Source organism: Coffea arabica, chromosome 2c (genome assembly GCF_036785885.1).
Source record: "Coffea arabica cultivar ET-39 chromosome 2c, Coffea Arabica ET-39 HiFi, whole genome shotgun sequence".
Classification (NCBI taxonomy): domain Eukaryota; kingdom Viridiplantae; phylum Streptophyta; class Magnoliopsida; order Gentianales; family Rubiaceae; genus Coffea; species Coffea arabica.
Window position 1 is genome coordinate 33,288,246 of NC_092312.1, and position 17,424 is coordinate 33,305,669.

General features: G+C 36.8%; 1 protein-coding gene across 3 annotated transcripts; it reads right to left on the reverse strand.

Annotated features, from left to right (window-relative positions):
- Nucleotides 1–2,325: 2,325 nt before the first annotated feature.
- On the reverse strand, nt 2,326–16,694 carry LOC113727235 (uncharacterized). 3 transcript variants are annotated; one of them, XM_072075785.1, is made up of 17 exons: nt 16,274–16,694; nt 16,117–16,159; nt 15,044–15,165; nt 14,240–14,347; nt 10,394–10,538; nt 10,219–10,310; nt 9,523–9,616; nt 8,900–9,377; nt 7,786–7,928; nt 7,327–7,637; nt 6,541–6,708; nt 5,738–6,028; nt 5,172–5,576; nt 5,057–5,084; nt 4,869–4,920; nt 3,123–3,213; nt 2,326–2,919 (listed from the first exon to the last, which is right to left on the reverse strand). In XM_072075785.1, the coding sequence occupies exons 1-17, from the start codon at nt 16,448–16,450 to the stop codon at nt 2,842–2,844; spliced, it is 2,826 nt and encodes a 941-aa protein (XP_071931886.1). In that variant the 5' UTR covers nt 16,451–16,694; the 3' UTR covers nt 2,326–2,841. The 3 variants fall into 3 exon arrangements, with proteins under 3 accessions (XP_071931886.1, XP_071931885.1, XP_027107071.1); XM_072075784.1 differs by having other exon boundaries at nt 5,015–5,084; XM_027251270.2 differs by having other exon boundaries at nt 4,869–4,954; nt 5,040–5,084; nt 16,274–16,692.
- Nucleotides 16,695–17,424: the final 730 nt, after the last annotated feature.

Below are 17,424 nucleotides of genomic sequence, written 5' to 3' on the forward strand. Positions count from 1 at the left end.
AGCTTTTAGCTTTTTGCCAAATATGAATTGCAAGTCTGCTATCCTTTTACCATAAATCTTGGCAGTGTCATGATTGCTCATTATCATTTTAAAACTATCAAGAACATCTTCATGGATCTTGAATATAGAAATGCCATTGTAAATATACACCATTGCACCAAAATCATATGACCAACCCCTTAAATTGAATCTAGAAGTCATGTACTATTGCAACAATTTTAGCAACATCTTTGTATTTCACAAGATTTGTTTCAGCATTATCCTTCTTTTGCTCCTTGTTAGATGTATACTAACTTTGTTTAGAAGATTTTCTCTTCTCAGGCTCTCCACCAATGTTGTTGTTCCTCTTCTTCTCATCCACATAGTTCACCTTAGGACCAACATCAATTTCTCTTTTTTGAAAAATTCAAACATCCTTTTGGGTAATATGGAGCAATTTCTTTTGATAGTCATTTTAACTGGTGGTAACTTTACTATAATTGGCTCCACTCCACTTGCAATGCCTCAAAAATCTACACACCAAGATCTTTAAATTTAGAAACCAAAATTTGTAGATCATGCATTGATCAAGGAGAAAGAATCTTCATTAATAAGAAAATCAAAATATTTCTTAATAAATTTGTCCATACCTTGTTTTTGAGTAGGATATTTATACTCCAATGCAACATAAATTTCTCTTGGTGATTTAATAGAAGCATACATGTCATAGAGCCCATCCAAGAGCGTGTCCAAAATGTGGCTTCTACACAAGACTTCATACTCTTCACGCTTCCTTCGTTCAGCCTTTAATGTTTAAAGTCTTGATATCATGATCCTTAGGAGGAGAAATTGATGACAATATCGAACCAAGTACATAGCGCTACCTTTATCATTTCACCTCTTGAAGTTTGTCCTCTTTGTATCAAGCTGATCATGTTTAATAACCCTTTGGCTTATGATCTTGAGAGGATTTTCAGTTAAAGAATCCATTTTACACGATAAAATCCTAAAGACTGTTGAAGAATAATGCATGCTAGAATGCATAAATTTGTAACAATAAATTTCACAAAGCCAATGGGATTTGTTTGATGATCTTGAGGTGTGTAGAAAATAATCTCCTTAAAGTTTTTATTGTACAATTAATAGTTTGCTTTTGGATTATGACAAAATACTTTTAGAATACAGTAAGATGAAGGGAACGTTGACAATAACTCACTAAAATGATCAAATGCAAAAAGTTAATTTAATTGTAAGAAGGGCTATCAATTTCTAAGAAAATGTGTTCATACTTATTTCTAACGTTCATAAATTATGTCCGATGAAAACAAACCTTCTAGATGAAATTTAAAAAAATTAAAAAACTAAAAAATTTCTGCCTGCTGGTGAAGATCCTGTCGTGGGTCCAAATGAACTTGTAACGGGATCCAAAGTCAAATCTGGTTCACATTCTTGTCAACAAAAACCCGGCACCGAATCATCAGTAATCTGGATTGGAGCAGGATATAGAAAGGACCTCTTCGGTCATGAGCCCGCTTTGGATCAGGCTTGGTATACACCAAAATTTTTATTAAGTTTTTGGTACTTTGATTTTGTTTCCAAGTCTCACATTGCACAATTCAAGTCTTATTTGTATATTCTATGTTTCATTTGCACATTCTGTGTCTCATTTGCACATTTCTACATTTCACTATAAATTATTCCAGCAATTTCTTATTGCACTTAATGCAGTACAAGGGATGGTCCTCGTGAGAATCATTGTGTCCAAAATCTGAATTTCAACGTTTCAACCAAATCCCAGTAAGCAACTAAGTAAAACGATTAACTTCTACACAATTTTTGCAAGACTAAGCCTAGTTGATGACTGCTTGAGTAATAGAGAAGGAAGGCTTGCAGGGAGAAAAGGTATCGATGAAAGTCTTCTCTCCGATGCATGTTTTACCATGGAGTATATGGCGATCTCAATTGTTTTTTCAAGCATGATTTTGACTTCTTAGCCACCAGATACAAGCAGCTAAGCATTGCAAAATTTCTCAATTAAGTATAGTCATCACAATAAATTGGCGAATTTGGCAAAGTTGTATTCTTCAACCTCTAACAATCTCTGCTTAACACTCCAGATGCCATTTACAGTAACCCAAGACCAGAACTCGCAACCAGATACGTCAAATTTAAATCACTATGCCTGAGTAATAAAGTAAAATTGACTCGGATAATTCAATTCAAAGACAGAAGTGATACAAAAACATTTGAACAAGTCATTTTGTTATGCAGAGTTGCAGTCTCAGAGAACGGTAAACATGTCCATGGCGATCATGCTTCTCAATGAAATTTAAAGGGCCTGAAAGATGAGTGGAAAAGAAGCAGGAAACTAATTTAAATACAGAATTTGCCGTATAGGGAGCTGATTAGAATTCACATACACGCTACAAAACCATAAGACTAGTCTTTGGCAGCCAATTCAATTCCAAGTGGGCTCAAATTATAGTGTAAACGGTTTTCTTCGTACAGTAACACAACAATTACTTGCCTAAATCAATTCCATCTTCGACCTGTAAAACAACTAAATCGACACTCCTGCATCGTAGCTGGGGTAGTTTACGAAGCACAATTAAGCGCCTCAAAACCAAGACAATTACTTGTACTATGGTAGAGTTATCATCATTCAGCTCATATAATGTCTGTGGATCCAGAGAGTGAAAAGCTTTTTCTGTTTCCATTTCTTTCTATTCTTGTAGCTTTGATATCACCCTTGCTCTCTATCCCATCAGCATCTTAAGAGCATGATATTCTCCAGTCTACAAGTTCATTCTGCTTGCAGAGCAGTGCAAATGGTCCAAAGTTTATCATTCAGTGCCCCAAAGCTTAAGTCATGCTATTCCTTGTTCGAACTCTATCAATTATCATTTGCCTGCCAGATAGATCATCGGCATACCCAACAACCTGCAATTGAACATTGCAGAAGATAAGCAACTGGTCAATATGGACACAAGGCAGGATCATCAGCTTGAAGTGCACAAAGCGATAGTTTTCCAACATCTTTGAGGTCGTGATGCACATATGTATACAGGCATATTAAAGAAATATGTTCGTTGCAATGTCACTTGACAATTTCAATCAAACAAAAGCAAGTGAAAAACACGAACCTGAGACTCTGTTGGTGTTTCAGTAAAGCCATCATAATCGTTTGTTCTGGCATCTTCCTGGGGATTATGGGAATCGTCCTTTTTATCAAACCTGAAACACAAGAAGATTGATGAATTTAGTCGCACATTCATACTCGCCTATCCGTAAACAACATTCCAAGCACAGAGAAGTCAAATTGAGTTCCTGAGTCAACTATCCACCAACTTAAGTTAAATACTAACACATACTATATTCAAGAAAAAGAAGGCATAGCTTATAGTGCAGACTAAGATACCATGCAAAACTTTGAATTTAAAAGCAAAATCCTAATTAAAGGACAGCTAAAGCAAACACAAAGATATTCTCAACGGTTCTCATCTCTTACTAGCTCTCAATGCAGTCCAATTCACAGATCACAACAACAACCACTTGAATTCTATTATTCTAGCTAATCCACTCCAGTTTGAAAACATTACAAGTCAATAACAATACCTATTGAGGAAACTTTATTTGCTAACAATCTAGACAACTAAGTCCAAACTCTAAGATAGATGCCAAGAATAATTCTATCACAGAAGGTGGATACTGCATTTGATTAAGCTGAATTTCATGAGGATAAAAATGCAAGCCAGTAATAATAATGCAAACAAAGGTGGAATCAATTTTAAAAGAATCCAAAGAAAATGTCGACATGTAAAGTTTTGACCAAGCATGTCTACATACAGACTTTCTATCGAGCATACCTGTCAGATCTCGATTCTGAAGATGCCATAATAAAAAAATCCCAAGTGTTAGAAGAACGTTAAAGATGGTAACTCTTTTCCTCTTTGCTATTTGAGAAAACAGGAATTAGACAAACATATATTCTAGAATATATAGATTAGGTGAACATAAAATCAACACAAGGTTATGACCATATTAATGATTGTAATGCCAGGTAAAGGAATTCAAGACACTTGAATCTTCCTGAAGAGCTCATGTTGCCTAAAACTTCAACCAGTATTAAAAGAAGTTACATGATAAACCATAGTCATCTCACGTATGCCATTTAAGACTATATTAATCTGACAAGCCATAAACATATCGACCAAAAACAAAGAAATTTCTTGTAGTGACACAAGCACAAAAAAGGAATTCACTTATCACGATAAATAACTAGCTCCACAAGTAGTACTTCAAGGGAAAAAATAAACATGAAGTTAAAGTTTAAAGAAAGTAATTTCACAATAAAGAAACAGTCAACTGGTTGAAGTTTAATAGCAAACAGATCATTTGCCTATGCCTCTTTATCAGGTGCTGCAAATAAATGTGCTTAAACCTGAGTGGGCAAAGACACCATTTACATCCATATACACACGCAGACACACAAATAGAGAGACAGAGAGACAGACAGAGATTATGGCTTGCAGGAGTCTTCTGTCATGGAAAGTACTTTTACTGAGTGCTTTCCCCAGTTTTCTCAGAGAAAGCATCTCTCAAAACCTTTACAAATTATCAGCAAAAAAAAAAAGTACCTTCATCATCTTATTAAAGTTTCTTGTCCAGTTTTTCTCCTCAAAAGTTACACACATGGAAATGCCTCCTCTGGTATCTATTTCTCATCCTTAATAAAGTGTAAATCCCAGATAGAAATAAAATTGTGCAAAATACATACGGGAGAAATATGAAGGAAAGCAACTTGAATTCTTCTTAAGGCAGAAAATATAATTAAGATGCAAGAAAAGAAGCATATATAATTATAAGAAATGCTAAATAAGAAGGGTCACCTATTTTTCCAGTGCTTGGGCAATCCAAGAGCGGACTGAGGCTCTCCACGATCTTGACCAAGAACAGTACAATCAGATGTAAAAATCTGATCTAAAATTAAGAAATAAACTTTGCTAATTCACTCATTATAGTTTTAGTAGTGAACCTAAAAAAGAAGAATGTAAGGATACACTTGTACCACACGTACTTCTAACAGGAGATTGCTGATCATGGATCTAATATCAGAGACAAGGCAAAAGATTAGATGGCAATCCAACAAAAAGATCATCTCCTTTGATGAAGAATATACAGAATAATGTTACCTTACTCGTTTGCTCTAACAAATCCTCAATAGCAGCAGCTACATCAGGAACCATAGTGGTGACTTTGCTAGCATTTTCTGTCACGTCTTCTTCCATTGGACTTACCCGGCAGATGCTATGGGTTAAGTTTGCCTCAGAAAATGAGCATTTTGTTTTGTCAGCCTCAAAAGTCCTTGCCTTTTTTAAACAACCAATTGGGTAATTTATCTCCTCGCTTTTTTTGGTAAAAGCTTCAGTTTCTACACTTTTGCACTCTTGGGAATGCCTTGGAAGTTGAGATGCATCATCCCCAGATATTATCCCAATGCCTTGGGTAGGATACTGTGTCATAGTACAGACTCCTGTCTCTCGGTCTTGAGAAGTTGCTTCTTTTGGACAAAATGGACCTGGAGAAACAACCTTGTTCTGTCCAATCCAAAGATGCAAAATATGCAGACTGGATTAACAACAATTTCAACATGTAGCTGGGAGAAACATGAATGAAGAGAATGAGATTACCAAATGTGTTTTTGTGCATATGCATGTGAGAGAGAGCAAGGAAGGGGCAGGAGGGAGGACAGACAAACCTGCTTGACACACTCATAAATCCATTCAGAAGTAACTGGCTGTATCCCCCACTTACAAGCAGCCTCATATTTTGGTCCACTGGCGAATTTACATAACAAATGCGTGACTTTCTTAGTCAGTTTTTCAACAAATTGGACTCCAAGAATAAAGCACAAATTTCTCAGCAGCAGTCTTTCTTTCTCATCATATTGCGAAACACAGAAGCGGAAGCACTTAAAACTCATGAATGGTACTTGGCATGGAAGAGGAGAATAGAGGATATGACTGCTGACATCCAGTAAGTGCCCATCCTTCAACAGAATAAGTTCACACTGTTAGCATTTATCCAAGAATGACTTGAAAACAAAAGAATCTTGTGGTCCCCTGGATGGTTTTTTAATAAAGGTCACAGGCAGAGTGGAGGAATCTCCTGTGTTTCTATATAATCACCCCGTTTGGATTGCATTTTTCTGGATTTTTTGTAGAAAAATTACTGTAGCGATTTGATATATATGAGGTAAAAAGGTGATAGGGAAATGTGTTCACGGAAAACGTAATAATTTTTCTGAGGAAAATTGCAATCCAAACGTAATTTCAATCATTAGCATGGAATAGATGCAAATGGTAAATGAAAGTTACCAAAGAACCACCTCCAAGCAGCTTTTAAATCCCCTCAGATACAACCAAGCTAATTTCAATTGAATTAGGTTTCCTCATAGTACAGCTAGCAACTTAGCACCTTTAAAGTATTTAATAAAACATCATGCTGCAGGCTTCTAGAAAAAGGAAATTAAAATCATTAAATCAATACTACTCTGCGTACCATTAAAGAAGAACGGATCCAGTGACTTGACACGTATTTACTGCCGGAAAAATCAGTCTCAGAAGGAACCACACCATGACACTCAACAATGAAGTATGTATTTCCTTCAACCAGATTTTCCACAACTTCTCCTCCCCCTTGATTAACCCATTCAACGATTTCGGCCCTCTGGACCACAGAAATCAAAACTGAGAATCAAAGAAAGTCCCAAGATAACTGGAACGAAAAAGCACATTACGAGACAAAAAGATTAAACTATGAATACAAGGAGCCAAAAAAGAAATGTTTCCTTGACCTTCTAGACATTCTGACTCCACTTAACACTTCAAACTAACTATACATTTTGATCTCAAAATATAACTGATAGACCTGCCTAGCCGATATTGCTCAAAACCATCCAATTTACAAGCCAGTTTAAGGAGTCCTTGAATTCATTTTTTTATTCCCAGAATGGGTAATACCAGCTTAAGTGTATTAATCTCTGACATGTTTAGTGCCCAGCAGCAAGACTTCAACTTTAGTAAGAAGAGATATAATATTTGCTGCCATTGTGGTATAAAAGTTCTCAAGTTTTACGAGTCAATCTCCACCACTTACAAGTCAATAATTTTAAATTCTAGAACCTAGCAAGGCATCCCCATTCCAAAAACCAACTTATTAGATTGCAGAGACCCAAATAATTTACTCAAACTTTCTTTTGTATCAAAAGAACCAATAGTAAAAGAAATTTTCCCATGCATGAAAGCTTAAGGTGGTCTGCACACATTTAAAAGCAGAACAGACTACCTGATCAGCAGGAAATGATCCAGAAAAGCAAAACAGTTTCCCAGCAAATACATTGGCTGATATTCTGTTGTCTCTGTCATGGCTGGCACTCTTCTGTGTAGACTGCTGTTGTTTAGCAAGGTTTCCTGTATTCACCCAGGACATCTCGTCATTTCTGATACTGTACACTTCTTTTCTTTTCTCAAATGACACACCAGACTGAGAATTTGTATATTTTACAATGTGATCATCAGGCAGGATAGGTTGAACAGAGGATCCCTGTCTCATTTCATTCATGGCCATGAACGATCTTTTGTTGGAGTTAATGGTATCTAGGAATAAGAAGAGAAATAATAATCAATCAACAGAAAGTTCAGAGACACTAAGATAACAAATCAAGCCTCAGAGATCAGAACTAACACTTAATGAAGCAAAACAACAAAAAACGATACAGTAAGTTTCAGAAAATTAGTATCAGACCTTTTGGGAGAATTAAATCATAAGCCATGTGCCTCTTAAGCACAGGAACTTCTTTCTTTTGACGATCACAATCTTCAAGCCATTCACTTTTAACAACATAGATCACACCTAAAGCTGCAAGGTTTCTTACTTCTTTGATCTCACTGCAAAATTGTTGAGCATGTGAGAGCACAGTGATTCCTAACCTCTAGACATCCTGAAAGTAAAAAAAACGAAAAATCACGTATCATCTGATGGAATTATATAGTACTTTTGCCAAGAACAGGGCTGCTACTAATTGAATTGTCCACAGGCCATATAATAAACATTTCAAAGCACCATTCTATATAACCATAGCAACAAGTATCCGCATCCTACTCAAATTATTAAAAAAAATGGATAAGACAATACAAAGAGAAACTGCAAAAAGGGGAGAGATGGAGAGCCAAACATCAACAAGTAATAATTGATTACAAAGCAATAAGAGTAGACAACAAAATCAGGGAGGATAAATTTCTATTTGCTTCCACTTTGCATGAATTCCAGCAATGCTTAAGTGATACAAACAGCAATTCCAGAAGTTATAATCTTGGTGTAGGGCTATTGATGCCATAAGAATTGTTTCCCAAATTAAGAGCCAGGATGGAGTACTTATCAAATATTATGGTCACACTAAACAATTATACTTTTGCTGTGACATTTGTTTAAAAGTTTCCAACTTCGAATAGATTGCTTTGTGCCAAATATCAACAAAAAAAGGATTAACTTAAGACAGAGGTACATATAAATGCAAACACCAAGAGTACTTTCAAGTCCATATTAGAATGTCACTACACAAATTGAATTAGCTCAAAAACCTTGCAATGTCTACACAACAGACCACACAAACATCAATTTCAGCACTAACACCCACGGAATAGTCAAAACTGAACAAGCTCACAAGTACAGAAACGACAAATTAATCCAATATATTTAAACTTTCTACTGATACCAGGGAATTATCATTGCCATAGAAGTTCCTGAGTTTCAAGAATTCAAAATAATAACATTTAGAAAAGCTAGATACTGTCTCATTTGCAATCATGATAATAGATGCAAAGAATTCAATAATTTGAATCAACTCACAGCATCTTACCTCTCTGATGGAGTACCAACAATTATGTGTGTCAATTTTTCATTGAAGGACATATAACGAGAACCACCTCCTCTACGAACCATGCTGACCAATTTACGCATATTGTCAGCATTAAAACCAACAAGCATAATTCTGCAAACCGACAAGTACAAGTCATCCTCGGTTTGAGAGTCATCAGCAACACACCCATCAACATTGGAATTGTTTTTTAGCTGTTCAGCAGATTGTCCATTGTCCTCTTCTCTTGTAAAGGTAGGAGCATCACAAAACGCAGAAGACATGTCATGTGAGATATTAGCTTCTGAACTTGGTTCTGGTTTCTGAGCATACTGCCTGACATGTGGGTCTGAAGCAGTGCCTGCAGATGATGCCTCACATTGGGAATTTCCAAGACTCTTATCTTGACTAGGCATTGCCATCTTTCTGACAGTTTTCATAGAACTACCCTGAACAGGATAGGACTCCTCATTAAGGCATGCTATTCACCCCGAAAAGAAAAGGAGAAAAACAGAAAAATTAATGTCAGCACCAAAGAGGGGAAAAAATTACTATAGAAACTCATACTAATGTGCCGAAAACCATGCCACCAACTGCAGATTGCTGCATAAGACATTAAGCATTACCTCTTCTAGCAACAGATTGATCAAACCATTTCCTTGATATGATATGTATGTGACCCCATCTTTTAGCAACCTTATACTTGTCACCTTCAGGAGCGTATGAATAGTCAAGGAACATCTAATTCCCCTAAGAAACAAATATATCTACTGTATAAACCAGTGAGGAATGAATAGCATGAATTGGACTCCTCATTAAGGCATTGCCATCTTTCTTACAGTTAACCCATACTTGGTCTTTGGAGATAATACAACTCATACCATGGGGGGCAGAGAAGAAAAAGAGAATAAACAACCAGAACATTAGCACTACACAGTATCCATCCACAAGAACAAAGTTAACAATGAACTTTGCAGAAATTGAACAAATTAAAGGTATGCATTGCTTCAGAACCAGAAGAATGTAAAAAGGCATAAGTTACAAAAGATTAGACAATATACAGAGAACCAAGCTATGTTCATATCCCAGAGCTGTGCCAATCAGGACAAGGAAAGACCAATTTAAATGTACCACAATCCACCCCGGGGGGGAAGGAAGGATGAAGAATGGATTATATATTAGCATATGACGTCACAGCTACAAATGGTAAATTTGCTAGTGCAAAGAGAATCTTTTAGGAAAACCTACTATTTCTTATTCCAAAGTTATATCGCAAGCTTGTGTCCAATAAAACTCTATGAAAGATATTGTATAAAGGATATGTCAGAGACTAAATGTGTGCACTTTCTAGTCAGTTCAGCAGAATATTTGCCACCATTTTGTAAGATGAGCTGTTCCAGCTGCTTCCGCTCATCTGAAAAAGGCAAGCATATTAACTACCAAACTAGAAATATTCACTGCAGAATATGATCTATTTATGTTGTTCAAATTTCCAACCTGCTGGAATCCTGCTGACACACACTGTCAACCCAGAGAAAGGAGGAACTCGAAATGAATCTTGAGGGACAACTCTGTGCTCTCTCCAGCACTGATGCAGCCAATTGATGGTAACAATTGGTTTCTTTAGAACATTTAAAGCCCACTAAAAAGCAAAAGATGGTAAAAGAGAAAGACTCCAGTTAGTAAAATAAATGCAAGAAACTGCAGAGTAAACTATAAGACAGAAGAATATGAATCAAAATGTTGATTTTGGTCATGCAGGCTCTTTCAACTGGGAAATTTGCACACAGGCCACCTTGGTCAAAAGCAGTGAAATGAAGAAAAAGAATGAGCATCCATATTTCTATGCCATGAAAAATAACATAACAAAAGCAAGAAAAGAGGCAATAAGTTGCAAGCAAAACATTGAATAAGCATAAACCAACCCAAGTTTAATATTAACTGGAAAAGCTGCAGCACAAGTTTTGACCAGCAAACCAAGTAGAAAAACAAACAGCAAAACTTTAAAGATCAGTACCCATCTCATCACAGTTTCGCGAAAATTTGCTGGTTAAAACTCCACTACAAACTTAGGCCCTGTTTGGAACGTAGGTTTTTTAGCAAGTTTGTTTGCTACTAGTTTTTTAACAACTTTTGCTACAGGAACCCAAAAAACTCTACAAAAATTTCTTGGACTTGTCTGAAACTTTTAATTGAAACTGCGTCGTTTTGGCAAAAAACTCAAAAACTCAAAAAAAAAGTGATTGCCCGTCCTCGCGTAAGACAAACTGAAAAAGTGCTAGGTTCTTCCTCAGCTCAACGGACAGAAGGCAGGCTTCCTGTTGCTTCATCGCAGGTGAACAAGCTAGATCGTCTCGCTGGTAGGCGGATAAGTTTGGAGACAAGCTACGCACGAGGTTTTTTGGCCGGGGGAAGGGGCGGCCAGGGGGGCAGAGGGGGGAGGGGGAAGGGGCGGCGGGGGGCGGCGGGGGAGAGAGGGAAGGCGGGGGGAGGGGGAAGAGGCAGAGGGGGGCTGCGTCGGGGGAAGATGGGGGAGAGAGAGGCGGCGGGGGGAGGGGGAAGGGGGCAGGGAGGGGGACGGCGGGGGAGAGAGGGAAGGCGGGGGGAGGGGCAGAGGGTGGCTGCGGGGGGGAAGGCGGGGGAGAGAGAGGCAGCGGGGGGAGGGGGAATGCGAGGGAGAGAGGGAAGGCGGGGGGAGGGGGAAGGCGGCAGGGAGGGGGACGGCAGGGGAGAGAGGGAAGGCGGGGGGAGGGGCAGAGGGGGGTTGCGGGGGGGAAGGCGGGGGAGAGAGAGGCTGCGGGGGGAGGGGGACGGCGGGGGAGAGAGGGAAGGCGGGGGGAGGGGGACGGGGCAGAGGGGGACGGCGGGAGGTGGAGTTGCAGCTGGGGGTGGTGGAGGTAACGGGAAGAAGAAGAAGAAGAAGAAGAAAAAGAAAAAGAGAGGAAAGAAAAGAAAAAGGAAAGAAAGAAAAAGAAAAAGAAAAAGAAAGGGAAAGAAAAAAAAAAGAAAAAAAAATTTTTTCACCTTACAAAAATTTTTACAAAATTTTTCACCTAACAAAAACTTCTACAAAATTTTTTCAAAAACTTCTACAGTGCACTACAGTAAAGTTTTAGACAAACTCCCAAAAAACTCAGGTTCCAAACAGGCCCTTAGTTTCTGATTCTCCTCAGCACATTTTTCCAAGAGGCTATATAGCTCCTATTCTCCTTAATCACTAGCTTAGTGAGTACTCCTCTTTTGCTCCTTCAAAATCTGATTTTCCAATTCCCAATACCAACCTTCTGGTCGGGTTGCAAAAAGACTCCCCCCCTCCGATTTGATCAAACCATACCAGTTCCTGCTTCCGGCATAAATCCTCTCTACACCAAACAACAAGTTTGAATTCTGGACCAAGATCTAAAGTGGGACACTCAAAAAACAAGTGATGACTAGATTCAGCTTCAACGCTACACAAAGGGTTCCACATATTATTTATCACCCCCCCACCCCTTTCCCCAAAAAAAAAAAAACAAGAAGAAGAAGAAGAAGAAGAATCAACCGACCTTCAGAACTCAATTTATTCCTATAAAGGACCAACATAATGAACAATGTGCAGGAATACAACTCTTGGGCCATCCTAGATAATGCCATGAAACAATAGCCAAATAAGGTCTTCGCTTTATAGCTGATTTAACAGAGAAAACACCAGCACTGTCAGCTAACCATCTTAGGAGATCTTGATTTGAAGAATCTAAGTAGTCAGAATGAGTAAGGTCTTGCATTATCTCTTCCACAACAGCAGATCGTTTTCTTTTGCCATATCCAATTCAAATCACAGATAACAGAAGCTACCTGAGCTTGCAGATTACTGAAAAACTGTCTTAAACTACCAGCTCCATGGTATCTCAAAAGAGGACCTAATGAGTGTTTATTACTAGAGACGAAAAATATAAAACAGAAATAGATACGCAAACTAATCATAAATATTGCATGTCTCTGTATAAAGATTAGTATGACATGCTACAGTTATTGGAAGGTCAATTTGAAACTTAAGTGCATCAAATATAGAACATTTTAGAAATTTCTAAGCATAAACAAAGAAAAATGCATTGGTTGATGAAGCAAATTAAAGAATAACAACCTTGACCTCAATCTTTCCATAAACATAAAAGTTTTACAAGTCATAGAATCATATATCACTATTTTTTTGTAACTATTTTTCTGAGAAAATTAAAATATCATAATAGAGTTGCTGTAATACCTCTTAGCATACATGATTCCAAAAGTATTAATAACATATTTTACGAGTACATTCTCATATGCAAGTTCTTATGAGTAAAGTAATAATTAATGCTAGTATACAACTAGACATTTTTCCACTATTTAATCTGTCTAACAAGTAATAGATTTCCCTTTCTCCCCTTTGATGAATATTAGAGATTGAACAAAGTTACACTCAAATGAGACTGCACTCAGCAACATGTTATATTGCAAAACAGCATCTGGTATCACTTTTAAATGTAAAGAGAATCATCTTTCTTCTCTTTCCAAGTGAATCAAAACTTTTTAGCATGTTATCCTAAAAGCATGCCTGACAGATCCTCCTAAAAAAGCTTTTACTCTTCTTAAGGTAGCTTCACCAAAATAATGAAAAATAAGTTCTGTCTAGCATGTAATTATCCATAATTGAATCCATTTACTAGTAGGTCAATGTCAGTAATCTGTTTGCTTCTTGTCTTATCATTACTAGTATCACTTTGAATTTAATATATAACATCATAAAATTAGGAGAAATATAGTAAGCATATATCAAACATCTGAAATTGGGTCTGTTAAATTAAGTGTTCATCCCCCCACCTCAAGAACAGAATAAAATAAAATAAAATAAAATGTCCTTTCCCTTTCCAGGCTAACTAAAGCTCCATTGATCAAATATCTAGAATAATTTCAAGTTCCAGAAAGTTCCATACTCCATTGATCATTTAATATTCTACCAAAAACTTCGCTCTCTGAAAATAGCATAAAAAGGTCCTTAATTAAATGAAGTACCAGTAGCCAAGAAAAATGATATTCCACAATGAATATACCAGCAAACAAGTAAGCACAAACCAAATAAACTTTGCAGGATAAAACTCTGCATAATAAATCACCAGTGAACTCAGGTTAGCAAGTAACAAAAGATCTGAACATTGGAACATCTACAATCCCAAAATCATGTTTCAGAGGAGATAAATAACTGAATGCATGCACCAAAAATTTTAATAATAACTAAATGCACATGACCTCATATCCACTTCACATCCTGCAAGCCGAATGCTTCTTAGTAAGGACAATAAATAAACATAAACTGAAAATACCAACCTTGTATTTTGCAGCCAAAACATTCTTTACAATAACAAAGTTGACATCCATTGATGCTTTGGTTTGCAAAACTCCTCCCATAGAAGTGACCAATTTCGCAATTTCAGCCTACAAGACATACAATCACAAAGGGGCTAAAAAGCTTACAGAGTAAACATCTATAGTCAATATGAAGTTACCAAAGGCAGAAGGGAGGGTTGTGGGGAAGCACATATATTATACAACCTAGTGAGAAAGGAACCCCTGACATGAAGCACTCAGCAATACAAAACAGCAATCACCTAAAAAAAATATTAATACTGCAAAACTAGTAACTTCAATCAAGCCAAACCTGAACGAAAATCATCACAAAGTTCCACTTACATCTTCAATAACAGAATTAAACAGAATCTCAGTACAAAAAGCTTTTTATTAAACATCTATTTGACTTGAGAAGCAGATTCTTTCTTTTCCCTTTCCAGCACAATGGGACATCTATCCACTTGATATTTTGCAACAGAAAAGCAACTAGACAATGGTTCAAGGAATCTATAGACGCAAAATCTCTCTAGCTGCCAGGACATTCCGTGTATTATGTGCCAGTGCACTAAGCATGCCCAAAATGTCAGGGAAGGTAGCATATCTCCTTTAGAGCAAAGCAGAAGATATTCAAACTTCTTTGTGGCATTAAAAGAGTCACCACAAAGACTAAAACAATCAGAGAAGTTTAGCAAGCATTCTGTTACAAGAAGGTGTGTAAGCATCCCTTAATCCTATTCTTGCTACAGAATCAATACTCATATTAACATCTATGACGTATAATACCCTTTCATCCATCTCAAAACCAGATGTGAGCAGTTTAACCCCATCCATTGCCAGGCAACAAGTGAATCCCTGTTTAGGTAGCGGCCTATGTTCCTTTGCACAGGAAAGCACACACTGGGGACCTATATGCAAAGAGTACATCATCATAAGCAAGCAAGGTCAGCAAGGTTCAACTGTTTCCTATCAAGAAGCTTTTAGTTGCAAAATAAACAATTAGGTTTTAAATATGAAGTAAGGTAAAAGGACCGAGTCTTTTTAATGTTATAAGATCAGCTCCCCAGTCACTCCATCATAAAATCCCAATGTTCAAGATGAGAAAATGTTTGAAAAGCAAAAGAGAAACGCTTTCATATCTTTTAGGTAGATAAAATGGTACAACTAGCCTACAACAGAGCTAAAACATCAAGTCTATCTAAGTATATTACCAAATTTTATCGTGTCTGTTTATTTTTCCAACTTGAAGTGCAGAAAAAAGAAGAACAACAATCAACTGGATATATAGCAAAGAAGGTCGGATGAATACTAACCACCAAATCTATAACTTGCATTAGTATCAAAACCCAAAAAGACAAAAATTAGTCATCTCAAACTTGTATTGTCTCCAACAAACACAAATACCAATTTGCTCTTTTCTCTTATTGTTTAACATTTTCGCTCTTTTCTTTTTTTCCCTAAATGCCACAATTTAGTACTTTCCAATCCAAATTAAAGAAAATCACAGAAAAACTACTTGCCATTTACATTTCACATCATTTTCTACCCAAAAAGCATACAAGTTTTTTATTTTTTTCCTTATTGTTACTTGTTATACACTTTCTAGTCATCTTTTTCGGTAAATAATGACAATATAATACTTTTTAATCAAACTTGAAGGAGAGAAAATAGAGCTGCTATTCATGTCACATCTATATCATTTCCCACCCAACAAGCATATGAATTTTCTCCCCAAAACTTAATACATTACAATCAAAGTACTAACAAAATAGTCCAATTTATGCTGGGCAGAAAAGTCTTCAATAAATGCTGCCAAACCCGAACAAATAACAATACTTGGACTAATATAACAATCATACCCAATAAATTACATCCCTTTGCTCGAAGATCCTCAAATTTCTCCTATTAAATCAAGCAAGCAAACAAAAAATAAATAAAAATTAGCCAATCATCAAAACAATAACTCCAATCCAGCAGATAACATTGTGACAAAATTTAAGTGGAGATACGAATTACATGATCGGCAGAGGAAATGACGTGGAAATCATTAGGAGCATTGCGTGATGGATCGCAACAAAGCAAAACCTGGGCTCCGTTGAGCTTGAGAGCATCGTGAAGTGAATCGAACAACTCTGGAGGAACCAAGTTCCTTGACATGAAAACATTCTCACCTTTAAACACCTTCGTCGTCATATCTATTTCGATTATAACATATTCATGTAAATTCCTACACAAGCCGATGAACTTCTTGAGGGATTTGTTGATTTTAGGGTTTTGATTTTGAATTGGGGAAATGATAAAAGGAGGGAAATGTGAAATTCCGAATTATGAAGCTACTTAGCAAACCGGGAGTTGTCAAAAGGGATATGGTTGGCAACCGGTCGAAACCGGCTTAATTATAAATCGGAGGGAAAAAAACCGGGAACGAAAGATCAAGAAAATAACGAAAAAATGAAAACGGTAAAATTTTGAAAGCCTCGCCTAATGTTTCTCTTAATATCACTTTATACCCTTAAAATGTTTAAAACCTCACAACCTCTTTGTAAGCACAAATTTTGTTGCCTAAAATAAAAGACAAGAAAACTTGCACAAATATCAAATTGATTAAATCAAATAATAAGCGGGTTACAATCTCTGAAAGTTCTTGAATCAAAAAAATTAATTCCCTGATTCTTTTCTTCAAATAGCTTCAATTGAAGGGTCGAAAGGACTTGTTCTCCAATCGAAAGGGTGTTTCCTACAATTTTGGCGTAGAAAACAATTGATTTGATGATGGCGTCAAACACTTGGAACTTCAAGTCTTCAACACCGATAGCAGGAGGATTTGTTTGATTTGAATTGGACTTGGATTTGAGGAAGAAAGCTCTTGAGAAAATTTGACAGAGTTTCTCCGAAAGTTAGGAATTTTCTTGTGTCTTTGCCTTGAGGGAAGACCTTTATTTATAGCCAAAGTATGTAGGCTAAATCTTCAAGAAAACCCTCCAGAAATCTTCCTGCATTTTGGATCACTTGTTACCCAAGAAATCCATTTAACTTGGGTTTAAATAATGGGCCAACCCAAATAGTCCATTGTGAATTAATAAATCAATTAATTCACTCCAACTTAAGCGGACATTATGGATTTGATTTGATTTAATAGCCCATATAATATTGGCCCAAATTTTGTC

Coding starts and splice junctions, on each gene's coding strand:
- LOC113727235 (XM_027251270.2), bottom strand. CDS start 16,450: ATGACGACGAAGGTGTTTAAAGGTGAGAATGTTTTCATGTCAAGGAAC. Junction 15,166..16,116: donor AAAGGGATGTAATTTATTGG/GTATGATTGTTA, acceptor CTTTGCATATAG/GTCCCCAGTGTGTGCTTTCC. Junction 5,085..5,171: donor TGTTAGAGCAAACGAGTAAG/GTAACATTATTC, acceptor CTCTGATATTAG/ATCCATGATCAGCAATCTCC.